The 18,664-nt window shown below is 54.1% G+C and overlaps 1 protein-coding gene and 1 long non-coding RNA gene across 3 annotated transcripts; both read left to right on the forward strand.

Moving 5' to 3' along the window:
• Positions 1 to 7,901: 7,901 nt before the first annotated feature.
• HAPLN2 (hyaluronan and proteoglycan link protein 2) lies at positions 7,902 to 12,556 on the forward strand. Of its 2 annotated transcripts, XM_027612432.2 has the most exons (8): positions 7,902 to 8,036; positions 8,155 to 8,251; positions 8,582 to 8,640; positions 10,500 to 10,611; positions 10,828 to 11,181; positions 11,335 to 11,451; positions 11,580 to 11,762; positions 12,040 to 12,556. In XM_027612432.2, exons 4-8 carry the CDS (start codon positions 10,524 to 10,526, stop codon positions 12,318 to 12,320), a joined length of 1,023 nt encoding a protein of 340 aa, XP_027468233.1. In that variant the 5' UTR covers positions 7,902 to 8,036; positions 8,155 to 8,251; positions 8,582 to 8,640; positions 10,500 to 10,523; the 3' UTR covers positions 12,321 to 12,556. The 2 variants fall into 2 exon arrangements, with proteins under 2 accessions (XP_027468233.1, XP_027468234.1); XM_027612433.2 differs by lacking the exon at positions 8,582 to 8,640.
• A 24-nt stretch (positions 12,557 to 12,580) lies between these two features.
• Positions 12,581 to 15,229, forward strand: LOC113931822. Its single transcript, XR_003522877.2, has 2 exons — positions 12,581 to 13,413; positions 13,740 to 15,229. It is a non-coding gene; the product is annotated as an uncharacterized LOC113931822 (long non-coding RNA).
• The last annotated feature ends 3,435 nt before the right edge of the window (positions 15,230 to 18,664 follow it).

Raw genomic sequence — 18,664 nt, forward strand, 5'->3', positions numbered from 1 at the left:
AACCAAAAGTCCACCCAGCTGTGTTCATTCCTTCCTGTCCTTCAGAGTACTTGACAGCCTCCTCCAAGGCCTTGTGTGTGTGTGTAGGTGTGTGTCCTGGTTGTACGTTTTGTGTTGGTGAATGAGGTCAGGTTTATGCACGTTTTGGTAAATAAACACATACAAGTGAAGGCGCCCTGAGAATACTCTTTTTAACAAATGGTGCTGGGACAACTGGATAGCCAGATGCAAAAATTAAATAAAACAAACAAACAAATAAATAAATAAAGTTGGAGCCCTCCCTCATATCATATGCAAAAACTAACTCAAAATGGGTCAAAGAACTAAAGCTCTTAAAATTAAAACTTTCGTGCTCCAAAGGACACTATCAAGAAATTCAAAGACAGGGACACCTGGGTGGCTCAGCTGGTTAAGCGTCTGCCTTCCGCTCAGATCTTGATCCCAGCGTCCTGGGATCGAGCCCTGCGTCCGCTCCCCCTGCTTGTGCTCACTCTCTCTCCCTGACAAACAAACAAACAAACAAACAAATAAATAAATAAAATCTTTAAAAAATTCAAAAAATCACAGAATAGGAGAAAATATTTGCAAATCATATGTCTGATAAGGCTCTAATATCCAGAATACACAAAGAACTCTTACAAGTCAACAATAAAAAGACAACACAATTTAAAAATGGACAGAAGATTTGAAAACACATTTCTCCAAAGATCTACAAATGGCACATAAGCTGATGAAAAGATGCCCAAACTTATTAGTCACCAGGAAAATGCAAATGAAAACCACAATGGGACAGCATTTCACACCTACCAGGATAACTGTAATTTTTTTTTATAGGGTAATAGCACATGTTGGAGAGGATGTGGAAAAATTGGAACACTCAGGTCTTGCTGGTGGGAATGTAAAATGGAGCAGCTGTCTTGGAAAACAGTTTGAAAGTTCCTGAGAAAGTTAAATATAGAATTACCATAGGACTCAGGGATCCCACTCCTGGGTATGTGCCCAAAGAGAACTGAAAACAAAACTTGTACATGAATGTTAACAGAAGCATCATTTATAATACTGAAACAGTGGAAACAACCTTAAATGTCTATCAACTGAGGGATGGATCAAAGAAACACAGTAGACCCACAAAATGGAATATTACTTGGCCATCAGAAGGAGTGGGGCACACTGGGACACTCCACAACATGCAGAAAACCTGGAAACATGCCAAATTTAAAGAACCAGAAACAAAGGCCACGTATATGCCATGTCCAGAATAGGCAAATCCATAGACACAGTTCAGTTTGGGAGGGGGCCATGGGGAGTGACTGGTATGGGTACAGGGCTTCTTTTTGGATTGATGACTTGTTCTGGAATTAGATAGCGGTGGCAGTTAAATTCATGAATATCCTAAAAATGACTGAATTGTACTTTAAAAGGTGTTATGATACGTGAATTTTATCTTTAAAAAATGCATAGGCACACTAGAGCAAGGGAAGAACACTAACCTGTTATGTGCAGTGAACCCTAGGTAAAGGGATTACAGGTAAGCCTTTCCTCCTCTTTGTGCCTTTCCCCTGAGCCTCAAAAAAAAAAAAATTAAGATCGATTTATTTATTTGAGAGAGAGAGAACATGAGCTGGAGGGGCAGAGGGAGAGGGAGAGACTCTCAAGCAGACTCCGCACTGAGCGCGGAGCCCAATGCGGGGCTGGATCCCAGGACCCTGAGATCATGACCTCAGCCGAAACCAAGAGTCCGAGGCTTAACCAAATGTGTACAACTCAGAGTTAGTGCTGAGGGACTGGGGGTGGAGAAGAGGAGAAATATCTGCAGCAGAAGTGCAGGGGGAAGTGAGAGCAGCCCTGAGATTACCAACTCCAACTCCTTTCCGGGTGTCTGGGGTAGAATTAAATGCTCCGGGTAGAGGTTCACTTTCCGTGCGGGGTTGAAATCCCGGGGGGCTTGGCAGCGCCAACAAGGCCTGTGGCTCGGGGACTGCCCCGTTGCTCCTCTCCCTCCGCCTCTTGCCAGGTCCGTTTTTCTGCTGGTGAAACGTGAGGCTGAGCGCGCAGAAACTAGCTTGTGGTCGCACCTACAACCGGGATTTTTTTTTCCTTTAAATTTTTATTGTTATGTTAATCACCATACATGACATCATTAGTTTTTGATGCAGTGTTCCATGATTCATTGTTTGTGCAGAACACCCAGTGCTCCACGCAGAACGTGCCCTCTTTAATACCCATCACCAGGCTAACCCATCCCCCCACCCCCTCCCCTCTAGAACCCTCAGTTTGTTTCTCAGAGTCCATCGTCTCTCATGGTTCGTCTCCCCCTCTGATTTCCCCCCCTTCATTCTTCCCCTCCTGTTATCTTCTTCTTCTTCTTTTTTTTCCTTAACATATAATGTATTATTTGTTTCAGAAGTACAGATCTGTGATTCAACAGTCTTGCACAATTCACAGCGCTCACCATAGCACACACCCTCCCCAGTGTCTGTCACCCAGCCACTCCATCCCTCCCACCCCCCACCGCTCCAGCAACCCTCAGTTTGTTTCCTGAGATTAAGAATTCCTCATATCAGTGAGGTCATAGGATACATGTCTTTTTTGATTGACTTATTTCACTCAGCATAACATCCTCCAGTTCCATCCACGTCGTTGCTAATGGGAAGATCTCATTCCTTTTGATGGCTGCATACTATTCCTGTGTGTGTGTGTGTGTGTGTGTGTGTGTGTGTGTGTGTGTGTATGTATACATGTGTGTGTGTATATATATATATATATATACCACATCTTCTTGATCCATTCATCTGTTGATGGACATCTTGGCTCTTTCCACAGTTTGGCTATTGCTACAACCGGGATTTTTAAAAGCCTGTGTCAGGAGCACTGGTCACCGAACAGACTACTTTTCTTTCCGTGTAGAGAAGAAGGGGTCCTGCTCTCAGACTGTTTCTGAGACCGATTCTACTTCCCGATCCTCCGCCTAGGCCGCCGCTGGCTTTTCCGCTCCGTTGACTGAGTTCACGGTAATAAAAATACTACAACCCTTTGGGTGCGGTATTTAGAGTGGTGGTTTACGGTTTCACTAACGTCCTCCTATGACCGTCACCGAGATCCCACGTCCTATGTAGTTGTCCCTATTCCCCCTAGGGACGCCCGCCGCGGGCCCCGTGGCGCACAGCGGGGGACAGATGCGGGGGACCGGTGCGGGGACGGATGCGGGGACGTGGTGTTCGGTTGGTGTGCGACGTTGGTGTGCGGGTTCGGCCCCCCCCACGCGTGTTCCTCTGAGGCTCCGTCGCCACCTGCGCTTGCTGCCCCCCTCCTCTCCCTTCCAGGTCGAGGCCTGAGCCCCAGGCTCTGCCCCTCCAGCGCTTGTGTCCGCCTCTCTCCGGCTTCAGTGTCCCCCTTGAAGGGGCTTGGAGCCCGGGGGTGGGGATGCTGGCCGCGGGCGTGGGGCGGGGAGAGCGGGCGGAGGGTGGGCGGCAGGGGGCCCGCTGTCCCCCCGCAGCTCTCCGGCCACCTCCAGAGTCACCCTGGAGGAGGACAGTCCTCAGGGTAGCAGACGCATCCATTTGGGTTGCTTCTTTTCTATCTTTAAAGTGCAGTACTTGCAGACACGTCAGTAGAATCGCCGTGGGACCGTCTCTGCACCGACGCGAGTGGAGGCGGAGGAGCGCGCTCGAAGGAGCAGCCAGGGCCCCGGCCTCGCCCTTCGCCACGCACCTGCCGCCCCGGAACCTGAGAAAGAGGCTTCGAGAGGTCGGGACTCCGCGCCCTCCGAACTAGAGCCCAGCGGAGCACGCGAGGGCTGCCCGGGGTTCCCGCCGCCCGGCGCTGGCCTCTCTGAGCCGCACCCTCAGCCCCGCCCCGCGCCCCCTGCTGGGCCTCGGGCGCATTGCACGTCACCGCTGCAGTCAAGGCTCCAAACTTCGCGCACGTTATAAGGTTCTTTTCCTTTTCTTTTTCTTTCTTTCTTTCTTTCTTTCTTTCTTTCTTTCTTTCTTTCTTTCTTTCTTTCTTTCTTTCTTTCTTTCTTTCTTTCTTTCTTTCTTTCTTTCTTTCTTTCTTTCTTTCTTTCTTTCTTTCTTTCTTTCTTTCTTTCTTTCTTTCTTTCTTTCTTTCTTTCTTTCTTCTTTCTTTCTTTCTTTCTTTCTTTCTTTCTTTCTTTCTTTCTTTCTTTCTTTCTTCTTTCTTTCTTTCTTTTCTTTCTTTCTTTCTTTCTTCTTTCTTTCTTTCTTTCTTTCTTTCTTTCTTTCTTTCTTTCTTCTTTCTTTCTTTCTTTTTCTTTCTTTCTTTCTCTTTCTTTCTTTCTTTCTTTCTTTCTCTTTCTCTTTCTTTCTTTCTCTCTTTCTTTCTCTCTTTCTTTCTCTCTTTCTTTCTTTCTCTTCCTTCCTTCCTTCCTTCTTTCCTTTTCTTTCTTTCTCTCAAGATTTTTATTTATTTATCTATTTGACAGTGAGCGAGAGACGGAACACAAGCAGGGGGAGTGGGAGAGGGAGAAGCACGCTCCCGGCAGAGCAGGGAGTCCGATGTGAGACTCTATCTCAGGATCCGGGGATTGTGACCTGAGCCGAAGGCAGACACTTAACCAACCGTGCCACCCGTTTTTTGTACCCACCCCTCCAAGATGTCTAACTAGTTGTCCCAACCTCTGGCACCCTGAATATCCCACAACAGGCATCTGGTTACCTAAGGTGCTGGCAAGCCAGACTCGGGAATGCTATGCAGCCGCAGGAGGGAATGAGCAAAGCTGTATGTCATGTACTCGTGGGACAGAGGCTCACCACATATCATTAGGTGAGAAGAGCAAGTAGGGAACAACTTGTATGATATGATCTCAGTTGGGTTAAAAAAGAACATGGGGCATCTGGGTGGCTCAGTCAGTTAAGTGTAAGATTCTTGATTTCGGCTGAGGTCATGATCTTGGGTGCCTTAAGATGCCCTAAGGGCCCCCTGCCCCCCACCATGCCCTCAGAATAGAGATGGTTGATGAACCTGCACGTTGGCTTGCTTGAGATGAGGACAAGGTGACCCCCCCATTCCATTCCTTTGAGACTTTGCAGAGCCAGGAGGAAGCTGCCTACACAGCCAGTCAATGCCTCCCTCTGGACATGTTCAGCTCCAGTTTCGAGGTCCTGGACAGTCCTGAAGTGGGCACTGTGATGCCCACTTCTCAGGAGCCCCAAGCAAAGGGGTTGGAGTGAAGGCCAGGAGATGGAGCTCTGTTCAGGACCTCCAGGCAGGGCAGGGCCCCCCAGATGAGGCACAGTCTCCTGCCGAGGCTCTGCTGGGCATCTGAGGCAGGGGGTGAATCCTGATGCTCCGCACAGAGACGGAAATAGAAGGAGTGAGAGGGAGCGGTCCTGAGTGGAAAACGTGCCTTCCCTAAAGGCTGACTTTCCCCACCTCACCCCCACATCCTCCTGCAGTGACGCTGGGATCCAGCCTCACAGGGCGCCTCAGCCTGGGCCAGAAAGAAGCATGGCCTGGGGCTTGCAGGGAGGAGGAGAAGGCGAGGGACCTCTGCCTCGGGGAGGCAGGGAGGTGGCTGAGGCAGCTGTGTGTGAACTTCATGAGAAGGAGAGGAGGTCCTGCCAGACACCCCCAGCCTCTCCCTGCAACCCCCCCTAAAATGCCATCTTGCCAACATTCTCCGTCCCTCGTGCAAAATCCCGATAGTAAACTGGGACTAGCTTGCCATCAGCAGGGATCAAGAAGGTTGGTCAGCTGACGCTGCCTGGAGGCCGGAAGCCAAGTCTGGGTGTTAGAGGAAGAGAAGTCAGGACTCCATGCTTGGACTGGATCATCCCCGTACCACCCTCCCCCCCCGCCCCCCAGCTCAGTTGGTAGAGGCAGTGGCAAAGACCTCCACTCAGGAGAGCAAGCCCAGCACCTGCCCTCCTGCTGAACTGAGTTGGGGGGGGGGGAACGGAGATGAAAGTGCCCTTGAGCAAAGTGAGTGCCATCTGGCTGTCCAACACACATGTATTCGTGGTCCCGGTCTGGTCCTTCCCCACTCCGTCCTCTCAGGGTCCTTTCTGCCTCCATCAAAGAGCTCCAGGCCTTCCTCCCTGCCACACTCAGCCTTTTATCAGTTCATATACCTGTGGCTTCCAAACCCTCCTTCAGAAGTGATCTGGGGAGAAAGGAGGGTGGGAGTGAGCCTGGGGTGGTGGCAGAGCCTCTGTGCCCCCCTCTCTGCGGGAGGCTGTTTGTCTGAGTTGGGTGGAGGCCAATGAGATGCACGGGATCAGGGTGTCCTGGCCCTGAGACAGGGGCTGTTTGTCTTCTCTGCTCTGGGAGGAGGAGGGACAGCCCGAGAACAGTGATGGAGGAGAGGGAAGATGCTCCATCAAACCCCGGAGGAGCGCGTGCAGGTGGGGTGGGCTCCCTGTTGTGAGATGTGGCCCTGGCAAAAAGCCCTGCAGCTCCCTGACTTGGAGAATCCAGGGGAGACAACGAAGAGGGATGAGCGGGAACAGCAGCAAGTCCCAGGCTTGACTCCACTGCTGCCTTCCGTGCAGGCTTGTCCCTCCCCCACCTGGCGCCTCCTCTTTGTCAGGTGCCCGAAGAAGCTAGGTGTCCTGAGGTCCCCTCCGGTTCCAAAAGCGCATGATCTTAATAATGCGAAGCTACTGATATAGGGCTGCCAGGTGGAGAGAAAAGAAGGCTGCGAGGCGATTGGAAGCTGGAACCGTTTCTAAATGGTTATTCCTGGAGGGAGTCCTCCCTCTGCACTGACAGCAACCAAAAAAGAAACAGGCTTATCCTGGCTGTTGAAATGCTCTGTATAAAGAGCACCTGGGTGGCTCAGCCAGTTAGGCATCTGACTGTTGGTTTCGGCTCAGGTCCTGATCTCATGGGTTGTGGAATTGAGCCCCGTGTGGGGCTCTGTGCTCAGTAGGGGTCTGCTTGAATATTCTCTCCCTCTGCACCTTCCCCCACTCCTGCTCTCTCTCTCTCAAATAAAAAATTCTTTTTAAAAAGAGTTTATTTATTTATCTGACAGAGAGAGAGAGAAAGCACAAGCAGGGGGGAGGGCCAGAGGAGAAGCAGACTCCCCGCTGAGCAGGGAGCCCGATGCGGGACTTGATCCCAGGACCCTGGGACCATGACCTGAGCCGAAGGCAGACGCTTCACCGACTGAGCCACCGAGGTGCCCCAATAAAAAAATCTTTAGAAATGTTCCGTATGTTGATCTGGAGGTTAGTTCCATGGCGTGTACACGTGTAAACATTACTGAGCTGTCTGCGCAAGATCTGTGCTCCTTGCATGTACATGGACGTTGTACCTCGACAGAAAGGTTTGAACAGTGAGCGTGGACTCCAGCAAGAGCTTAGACGCCAGGGAAGACTGTGGAGATGTGTGTTCCCACCCAGGGAGGTTAAGGACCTCCCTTCTCTTGAGAATTGACACTAAGAGGTGGTGGGACAAATGAGCTGACCTTTCTTTTGGAGAGCTTTCCAAAATCCTTCTCAGAAATTCCCATTTCCCTCCCAGCCACAGAGACCCCTCCTTGTTGCCAACCTGCCTGCCGTCTCTCCCACTGCAATTCCAAGCATGCACACTGCCCTCCCCGGAGCCCAGCCATCCCTGGCCTCACACCAAATCCCTCCCGAGGCTTGAAGCTTGAGGATGGAAGGGGCCCCATTTCAACCTTCTCACCAACCATGCCCCCCACCCCACTCTCTTTTCCCTGGGGATGTCCATCCTGTTCGGAGCCTGCCCCGACCTAGGCCCTTTTTCCGGTGGTGTGTGCCAGCCGGTCCTGCATCCCACATCCCCAGCTGTTGACATTTCGTTGCCTTTGCCCACAGGATAAAGAAAGGGCCCCTGTTATTCAACAATAGGGGGAAAGACAGAGACAATGAGAAATTGTGTTTCCGATGGGGTGGGGCCAGAAAAGGAAAGGACAGACAGATGGACAGACAGGGGGCTGGACAGAAGGGGTCCAGTTTCTTGAAGCCGCCGGAGGTCCTGGAAGTCTGGTTCCCACCTTGAGAGCCTCTTCCCACAGGCAATGCACACCCAGGCTCCGGAGGACAGAGGTGAGGACTCTGTGGGGGCAAGGGGGTGCTGCTTGGATGAGGCCCATGTAGAAATGCAGAGACTGCGGGAGCTTGACCACGGGTCTGTGAGCTCATCCGCAGTCATCCTCGCACACAGCGGCCCCACGTCTTCATACCCACCAGTCCGTCGGCTCCTTCTCCGGGCCAAGAACACCTAGGAGAAACGAGGCACCCCACCCTCCACATTCCTCCAGGTAATCTTTCCTGGGTGCCTCCTTCACTCCATCCCCTCGGGGGTCCCCACCCCTGGACCCAAGCCCCACATCTTCCCCAGGCCCAGGACAGTGAGCAGTGCAGATATAGCGCTGGGTCACAGGCTGGACACCAGTCACTTAGCCTGGCTTGGTGGACTGACAGGTGGAAAAGTTTTCTCAGCACCTTGGCTGCTTCTGTGAGCTCAGGGCAGAAGCCCTTCCTCAAAGGAGAGACCGCACTGATCAGGTGCCCAAGTCGCAGGGCTCTAAGGTGCTTGGACCTGCCTGGGGCCCAGGCACCTCCTTCACTGGGACCTCTTCCTGGAGCAGGACAAAAAGCAGCCAGTCCCTGTCGCTCCCATCTCTGTGAAGAGACCGGCTTCTAGCAGGTAGGCACTGGGCCTGTTTGCTTTCTCATTCTCTGCAAGGGCTACAAAGAGGGTACGTGTGTGCCTGCTTTGAAATACAGAAATACAGCCCAGCGGTTAAGAAAGAGCTTGAGCCTGCGGTCAAATCCGGGTTTAAATCCCAGCAAACCTTCCTCTTACTAGCTGTGTGACCTCACTCAAGTCTCCTATAACTTGTACAACTTCAAGCAGGAGTAAAAGGGGCCGCGTAATCATTCCCACCTCACGTCCTTGCTGAGAGGAGTAAATGCAAGATACGCGTGGGAAGTGCGGGGCGGTCTCACGCAGGTCTCCCGGTGGGTGCCCCCCACACCCCCCGCCCCTTCTCACCAGGCCGGCGGGCACAGGTGCACAGGGCGTGTCCCCGCCCAGGTACCTTCCCTCTAGCGGCTGGGAAGCCCTCGGAGCCCAGCCCCCATTTCTCCCGGGGCAGGCGGGGCGCACCTTCAGTTGCAGGAGGAGGGGCTCAGCCCCTTGGCTTCCGACTCTCCCCACGTCCCAGCTCACCTTCCCAGAATCCTTAGTGTGGGCTCATTCATTAACATGCACACACATTTATTTAGCACCTACTGTGTGCCAGGAACTATGCCGGGTGCTGCAGATAATCGCTAACACATACATGGCACTTACTACATACCATACACGATTTTAAGCATTTTACGCGTGTTCCTTCGGTGAGATAGGTGGGAATTATTATCCGCATGTTTACTGATGAGGACACTGAGGAAGAGAGGAGTAAATAACTCGTTCAAAGTCACGCAGTTAGCACTTGGAAGAATCAGGGCTGGAAACCGAGTAAAGCTAGGTTAAGGTGTCCTCAGCCCTATTTTTAAAAAATGGTAAAGTTGATAAAGAACAGATAACAATAAAGAAGGAAAAAATCGGGGGGCGCCTGGTTGGATCAGTCTGCAGAGCCTGCGACTCTTGATTTCAGGGTCGTGAGTTCGAGCCCCACATTGGGCATGGAGTCTAATAAAGAAAAGAAAAAGGGGGAAATACACTACTGAAATAGAAAACTGTGTTTGGAATTAGTTCTGTAACTATAATCACCGGAAGCCTCCCTGATACAGTCTACAGTGCATAGGTATTACTTTCAAAACCGCACTGCTAGTTCAGCCGCTAACAAAAGCACTTCCAAGAACGAGTGCCCAGGCCGGTGCAGCAGGGGACCCAGAAGCGCAGGTCACGGCGCACTACAGTGTGGCCAACCAGGGAAGAGGAGGGGTTTCCCAGAGGAGGTGAGGCCCACAGTGACGCCTGGGAGAAGGAGGTGAGAGTGAATTCGGACTCTTTTGGAGCCCGAAGTCCAAGGTGTCTGGAACACAGTGCTGAGGGCACAGCAGGTGGAGGCAATGGGGAAGGCACAGGGAGAGGCGGGATCCCAGAGGGCCCTGCAAGCCGCGGTTAGGAGACCAGAATTTATCCTCGGGGCAAAGGGGGCCAGTGCTTTAAGCAGGAGAGTGACAAGATCGCGTTTGCTCTGGCTCCTCTGGAGGACGGAGTTGGGAGAGGTGAAAGACTGTGGCGGCGGACCTGGTGGCGGGCCTCCGGAGGCAGCACCTGTGACGGGTCGGGGCAGGGAGGCGGCGCCAACTCTGGACCTGGCGTCTGAAGGGAGGGGCGGAAGGGGGACGGCCCGGGAGGCCTGGGGGAAGGGAGTTTGTTACTGCCCCTTCCCCTATCACCTTCCTTTGGCCTCTTCCAGCCCCCTGCTCTGCCCCCACGCTTTCCAGCTGGACAGTCCCCTCTAAGGGATCCCTACTGGATGGGAGTTCATCTCCAACCCTGCTGCCTCCCCCCATTCCTAGTCCCAAGAAATGCCCACTCTTTGTGCCCTGCAGACGGTGCTGGGCTGACTCGCCATCATGCCAGGCCCGCTCAGTCTCCCAACACTCTGCCATTTCCTTCTCCTCTGGGCCTTCGCCATCTTCCACAAAGCCCTGGGGGACACAGGTAAGACCTCAGCCCCGCCCAGAATTTGGGGAACGGTGGGGGGAGAGGCTACAGGTGTGGGGGAAATGGATGGGGCAGCCGTTGGAGGTGCTCAGGGAGGGCCACTGTTGAGTGCGCCATGGAGGAGACGGTTGGAGGAGTCTGGGGAGTAGAGTCTGGATGGGCACTTGCAGTGGGGGTCAGGGGGTTCCTGCCACTGTGGCCCCCTCTGCTCAGCACCCCACCCTGGCCCCCACTACCTCCTGCCCCCCATCCACGAGGTCATTCACTCTCGTCGTGGGGCCACGGCCACGCTGCCCTGCGTCCTGGGCGCCCCGCCTCCCAGCTACAAGGTACGCTGGAGCAAAGTGGAGCCGGGGGAGCTCCGGGAAACTCTGATCCTCATCACCAACGGCCTGCAAGCCCGGGGCTACGGGCCCCTGGGGGGTCGCGCCAGGATGCGGAGGGGGCATCGGCTGGACGCCTCCCTGGTCATCGAGGGCGTGCGCCTGGAGGACGAGGGCAGGTACCGCTGTGAGCTTATCAATGGCATCGAGGACGAGAGCGTGGCGCTGACTCTGCGCCTGGAGGGTAAGGCCCTTGGGTTCCTCGCCGCCCCCTCCTCTCCTGCGGGGCTTTGGCCGCCCCAGCCCGGGTCTCCCAGGGCTCCCCCCGCCCGCTGCCGGGGTCCCCCAGCCCCTCCCCGGTCCGCCGGCCCTCTCCAGGATGTCCGCCTCCCGCCAGGTGTGGTGTTTCCGTACCAGCCCAGCCGGGGCCGGTACCAGTTCAATTACTACGAGGCGAAACAAGCGTGTGAGGAGCAGGACGGGCGTCTGGCCACCTACGCGCAGCTGTACCAGGGTGAGCGGCCGCCCCGCGCCCCGCCCAGGCCTCTCCGGGATGGACCCGGCCCCGCGGGGGGGCGAGCTCCGGGCAGGCTTCTGAGGGGACCCCTCTAACCCCGGACCCCGTCTCCCCCTGCCCGCCAGCGTGGACCGAGGGCCTGGACTGGTGCAACGCGGGCTGGCTGCTCGAGGGCTCGGTGCGCTACCCGGTGCTCACGGCGCGCGCCCCGTGCGGCGGCCCGGGGCGGCCGGGGATCCGCAGCTACGGGCCCCGCGACCGGAAGCGCGACCGCTACGACGCCTTCTGCTTCACTTCCATGACCGCAGGTGAGGACGCGGGGAGGCAGGCGGGCGGCGGAGCGGGGATGAGAGCCCGCGCCTGCGGCTCCGACGCGGACGCGGGGCAGGTCTGGAGAACGCCGCTCGGGGCGAGATGCGCGCGTCCGGAGGGGGCGCGGCCTCGCCGTCGAGACCGCGCGTGGTGCCTCCGTCGCCGCGCCCGCCAGGCTCCCCCCTCTCCCGCCCCCCGCCCCACCGCGACCCCGCCTCGGTCCCGGGGAGGCTTCGGCCCGGGCGGGTGGTGGTGACGCGGCCCGCTCCGCAGGCCACGTGTTCTTTGTGCCCGGGCGGCTGACGCTGTCGGAAGCGCACGCGGCGTGCAGGCGGCGCGGGGCCACGGTGGCCAAGGTCGGGCACCTCTACGCCGCCTGGAAGTTCTCGGGGCTGGACCAGTGCGACGGCGGCTGGCTGGCGGACGGCAGTGTGCGCTTCCCCATCACGTCGCCGCGGCCGCGCTGCGGCGGCCTCCCGGACCCGGGCGTGCGCAGCTTCGGCTTCCCGCGAGCCCAGCAGGCGGCCTTCGGGACCTACTGCTACTCGGAGTAGGACCGCCGCCGTCCCCGTCCCGTAGTCCGCCCCGGCCGGGGGTCCCGGCGGGCCGCGCGTCGGAGGGGAGGTGGCGATGCCTGGCGGGACCTCGGACGCACGGATCCCGCCCGGCCGGCGGCCGTTCGCGCGCGCCCGCGGCCGCTGCTGGGGGCGGACCGGCGCCCCAGGGCATTAACCGACTTCTGTGCCCAGCAGCCCAGTAACTTGAGGACTTTCTGCGTCTAGTCGGAGGTGGAGGGGGGTGGGGGGGGTGGAGGGGGTGGGGGGGTGGAGGGGGTGGGGCTGTCTCGGGCCCGGCCGGCCGGCCGCGCGCCGAGGTAGGCGGTCAGAGGTGGGGCTCCTGCTTCTGGGGGCGAGCCTGCCGGACCGTGGGGATTGTGGGTAGGGGGCCCCACAGGTGGAGCGGGGGGACTGCAGGCACCGCGGGCAGCCTAGCCAGGCGTGGACGTGGGAGAACGCGGGTGCTATTGCGCCGGGCCCCACGCGGGGGCGCTACGCACCCACCTGAGACTCTGGTTCCAGTCTCCCGGAGCGCACGACAGAACCAACAAAGATGAACCTAAACGTATTTAGGAATGTGTTTGTATCCTGCCAGTCTCCGGTCCTGTACAGGAAACTCAAACCACTGTTCAGCTGACGGGAGACCGACCCTGCGCAGGGAGGAGGCGGCCAGCAGCCCCGCCACCGAGCCCACCGCGGGGCTGATACCTGATGTGCCCTCGCCACCCCCTAGGCGAGAGGCGGACGGACGCACCAGGAGCATTAACATCTGGCTCAAGGAAACGTACCAGTAACTCAAGAGACAAGCTCAAATACCATTAATTCGTTTTTCTCTAGTATATATGTTATTTTAATTAATTGATTAGTTTGTTTATTCATTTTACTGTTCAAGCAATCTAACTCCACCACAAGCTTGGGCTGGTGAATGATTACTGGAGCAAAGGGTACGAACTTTGCTTGATACATGTCGTGAAATTGCTTTCCAGGAGGGTTCTTGCTAAAGAGAATTCATCCCGTGGGATTTTATATAAAGGAACAAACGGCATCTTCAGTAACTCTCACACTGCAAGCGGAGAATCTGTGGCAGTTCGTAAGCTCTGCTTTCCTCTTCTTGGCTGTGGGATACGAATATCTGCCTCTGGAGTTTGCCCCGAGGGGTAACTGAAACAATGTGCGGGGCACCATGTGCCTGGCACACAATAGAGGCTCTTGTGAATGGTGCCTGTAATAATTGATGATTATTATGGTAACACTAATGGTAACAGAGCATCAACAATAATTATTATTGGGGTTCTTCCCAGGTAGCCTGTAGGATTGGTTGCTGTATGGCGCTGTGTTCATCAAGATACACTCAGCCATGCTGTGGTAACAACCTCCAAACAGCAGTGGCTTAAAACAAGATCATTTCTCCCTTAGGCTACCTGTGCATCGTGGTCAACAAGGGGGTTCTTCTTAGTTATTCAGGGACCCAGGCTGATAGAGCAGCCACCTTCCAACGCTGCCAATCACCACACCGGAAGGAAAAAGTAGAAAGAGCTCTGGGAGGTCTTACATCCGCAGTGAATAGCTCTGGCCCAGACACCTGTCTGTTCTGTTGACAACCGTTTCTCTAGAACTAATTGCACGGCTTCGCTCAACCACAAGGGGGCAGGAAAGAGCAACCCTACTCAGGCCTAGAAGTAAACCGGCAACTGTCCCTACAGGACCAGCCCCAGCTCCACCACAGACAGGCACTGAGGGCGGCAGCCTAGATTCTGGAACATGCTGGCAGCCACCTCCTCCTCCACGGCCCTTCTGGGTTTTCTAAGTTCTGGTCTGTTATGGAGTCAGAGCCCCAGAAAGTCAAGATGCTGGGCCCCACAGCTTCCCTGAAGGAAGATGGCTTTCCTTCTGTACAATGCCCTCAACTTTGTCCAGAGACCAGATGGGAAATGGTCACAGGAACTTTCCATTTGCTGCAAAGCCTTGTTTTTCCACCCACGAAAACACATGCCTACTAATTTTTACAACTATTCTCCACACTGCTATTACAATTTATTATTATTATTATTATTATTATTTTATTATTATGGAGAACTTCAAACATATGCAAAAAGAGAGAGACTAGGATAGTGGACCACTTCATCATCCAGCCTGACCATTTCAAAAGTCCACCTTCTGGTTTCATGAATTCCCTCCCTTGTGTTCGTTTGTGCTGGAGTATTTTAAGGCAAATCTCAGACAGCCTATTATTTCACCTGTTAATTCTCACTATGTATTTCTAACATATAGTGACTTTTAAAAATAACCATAATTCCATTATCACATCCCCCCTCAACTGACATTATCTAATATATACTTCATGATCAATTTCCCTTGAATGTCTAAAAAATAGTTGATTTGCCCAAACCAGGATCCAAGTAAGGGCTACTCATTGCATTTGGTGAATTTTTCTTGGTTAATTTTTATTTATTTATTTTTAAAGATTTTATTTATTCATTTAGAGAGAACGAGAGTGAGCTCACGCAAACAGGTGGAGGGGCAGAGAGAGAATCTCAAGCAGACTCCTCGCTGAGCGCGGAGCCCCAGGTGGGGCTCGATCTCGGGATCCTGAGATCATGACCTGAGCCGAAATCAAGAGTTGGACGCTCAACCAACTGAGCCTCCCAGGCGCCCCTTGGTTAATTTTTTTTAAAAATATCTTTTAAATTGTAATACTTCTTCCTCCTTCATGTTTTCTATGCCATTTTGTTTGTTTGTTTGTTTGTTTAGGAAACTGGGTTGTTTTCCTCTCGAGTCTCCCACATGCTAGATCGGGCTGAGTGTATCCTTGTAGTGTCATTTCACATGTTCCTCTGTCCCCTGTCATTATATTTAGAAGTTTGATTAAACGTACGTTCACTTTTTCTCCCAGGAGTATTTCATAAGTAAGACTGTATGTTTCCTCTTTCGTCACATCAGAAGGCACACGGCGTCTGGTTGTCGATGCTACGGTTGATCAGTAAATTCTGCTGCTGTCGGCCTGATCGATTCATTACAAAGTTCCTTGTTGGGCCAGTTGCCTATGGCTGTTGCAACAAATTACCACGAACATGATGGCTTGTGACAACAGAAATGTATTCTTCTACTGGTCTGGAGGCCGGAAGTCCACACTCCTGGTGTTGGCAGTGTGGCCCTCCCTCTGTAGATGCTGAGGAGAATTCTTCCTTCCTTCTTCCTTCTTCTGGTGGCAGGTGGCATTCCTTGGTGTCTCCGGCTGCATTGCTCCTATCTCTGTCTGTCTGTGGTCACATTGCTTCCTCCTCTTTGTGTGTCTGGGTCTCCTCTTCTTCTGTCCTTCCTGAGGACACTTGTCATTGGATTTACCCCACCTGGCTAATCCAGAATGAGCTCATCTCAAAACCATTGACTGACTTTCGGGAATAAATTCACGTAATGAGTTACATCCACAAAGACCCTTTTTCCAAACAAGTTAACATTCACGGGTTTCAGGGATTTGGAGGCGGACATATCTTTTTGTGGCCACCACCTGACCCAGTACACCCACACATTTTTATCTAATGGCTACTGGTGATCATTGTCTGGATGCATTATTTCATTAGGAACACAAAATAGAGACATTCTAATTTTGTCATTCTTCCTTCCTCTATGATTAGCTGTGAACTCTTCCATAAAGAAAAATGTCCCTCATTGATGATTGTCACCCTGACTTAGATCCATTCAGGAAAGGTAGGATCAACGCCTGATTCTCTCCCATAAGTCTTAGCTAGGTGCCTACGGAATGAAGGTTTGCATCCCCCCAAATCCATATGTTAAAGCCCTAGTCCCCAGTATGATGGTTTTGGACATGGGGCTTTTGGGAGGTAATCCTATGATGACAGTCTTGCCCTTATAAGAAGGGATTCGGGAGAGCTTGCTTCTCTCCCTGTGCTCCCCCACAGGTGACTCTGGTGGGAAGGCCGCCGTCTGCAGGGCAGGAAGCGAGCCCTCACCAGACACCAGATCTGCTGGCCCCCAGTGCTGAGAGAAACACGTGTTTGTTGTTTAAACTTTCCAGGCCCTGGTAACTTGTTACAGCAGCCTGAGCTAAGACAGTGGGGTTCCCTAAAACCAGATGTCGAGTCAAGGCTTTCAGTATGAGCAGTTTATTTGGGGGGTCATGCTAAGAGGCCCCCCTGGGGGGCTGGAGACACAAGGCCGGAGTGGGGAGGAAGCCAAGGAAGGGTGTGAGACAGAGCGGGCAGAGTGGCTGGTCCCGTCTTGCTGGGGAGCCCTGGAAGGCGGTGTGGAGTCTGTCCCAGAGGATCCCACCTGACGGGCAAAGACAGTGGGGTCATAGGTGTGGGCCTCCTGTCTGAAAGTTGAGGGCTGCTTCGGGGAGCACTGACCCATCAGCATTGCTGGCTAGCTCAGCGCCCACAGGCTCCCACGGCCAGAAAAAAGCCCTCAGGCAGAGTCACAGGTGTCGCCGTCGGCCTGTGGGGTTGGGTGCTGGAGGGTCGGGTCACGGTTGCAGTCCACCCTCCATACCGCTCAGATCCATGTGTCCCCGTGTCCACTCTGCCCTTTCACTGAGTCCTCAGGGCGGCGGCTGGGCTGTGACCAATACCGATATTCCCCATCTCCTTCCTCCACGGTTCCTCTGTTGTCTGCGGGGCTCTCACAGTAGAAAAGCCCGGACCTTCACCCCCGAGGGCCTTTCCTTCCCATGCCTTCGACAGGCCAGCATTCTGCACCCGCGGTCATGCTTCCCACTGGACATGGGCTAATCAAGAGCAAACGTCTTGGGCGCCTGGGTGGCTCAGTTGGTTGGGCGACTGCCTTCGGCTCAGGTCATGATCCTGGAGTCCCGGGATCGAGTCCCGCATCGGGCTCCCTGCTCGGCGGGGAGTCTGCTTCTCCCTCTGACCCTTCCCCCTCTCATGTGCTCTATCTCTCTCATTCTTTCTCTCAAATAAATTAAAAAGAAAAAAGAAAAAAAAGAGCAAACGTCTTTGCCAGTATAACTCTTTTTTTTTAAGAATTTTTTTTTTAAGATTTTATTTATTTATTTGAGAGAGAGAGAGAATGAGAGATAGAGAGCATGAGAGGGAAGAGGGTCAGAGGGAGAAGCGGACTCCTGATGCGGGACTCAATCCCGGGACTCCAGGATCATGACCTGAGCCAAAGGCAGTTGCTTAACCAACTGAGCCACCCAGGCGCCCTTTGCCAGTATAACTCTTTTCTTTGCCTGTTGGTGAATTGGCATGAGGTTCCCAAAGGGACCCAGAGGCTGCTAGCACCTTAGGTTTGGTGGTACCCTTACCGTGACCCCTGGCAGACACATCTCCCACCCTACTAGGGCTTCTAGTCCTACAGAGCCTAAAGATATAGGGATGGGAAGCACGAATTCCCCTAGTGGGTCACTGGGGCTGATGGTGAGAAGCTCATGGCTCTTTCCATCCCTTGGTTCCTGTACCCACAATTTCTAGCCATCCGGGCTACAGCACCATATAATGGCATTGGTTCAAAATGTAGACTGCATTTTAAAGTCCAGTGCCCTGATCCCAGATGATGTTCCCCCCAAGCTGAATTTAGATGTGCTGCAAAGAGGCCATACCCATGTCCCCCCGGGGTTGGCAGCTTTGAGGTGTTGTGGTTTATGGCAGGGCCAATGGATGCTGCGGACTTGTGCCCATTGTCACATTTCCTTCACTGTCAAGTGGATCCCCTTGGTTAGAGGTGATACTCTGTGGGATCTCATAGGGATAAACCATTTCCTTTGTGTCCTTGGATATGGGTACTGGCCAAGGCACTTGGGCAGGGAAGGTAAATCCATATCCAGAATGTGCCCAACCCCAGGAAGGAGATAGTGTTCCCCAATCCAGATTGAAAGAGGTACATTGTAGTCAACATGCTTTCCAGTGGCTGGTTGATCTCCTTGAGGGATGGGACCGCTTGAGGGCTCAGCACCCGTCTGTGCTGCTCACGGGCTAAGCATCCAGCCGCAGCGGTTGCTAGATCGGCCCTGGAGAGAGGGAGCCGTGCCGACTTCTATCCACTGCCATAACCACGCCATTCACAGACCTCGTGCGGGTGCTGGCCCGGGGGTGGGGGAGGGGGGGAGGGAGGACAAAGGCTGGCTATTCTGTCCCCCTGGCTGTGAATGCTTGTGAGTGGGACTGCCATAGAACAGTGCCCGCTCCTGCAAGGCCATCCACAGCTCTCCCTCAACTTCCTTATCTCCCACCTTCCTGTCATGCCCTTTCCTGGCCTGACCAGCCAGCCCAGCCATGTGCCACTGCCCAAGAGTCCTACATACCCCTCCCCCTGCAAACTAGGGTGGCTAGCGTGCTGCTCGGAACCTCCCCCCGGTTCAGCTC

This window comes from Zalophus californianus, chromosome 10 (assembly GCF_009762305.2).
Source record: "Zalophus californianus isolate mZalCal1 chromosome 10, mZalCal1.pri.v2, whole genome shotgun sequence".
NCBI classification, from domain to species: Eukaryota; Metazoa; Chordata; class Mammalia; order Carnivora; family Otariidae; genus Zalophus; species Zalophus californianus.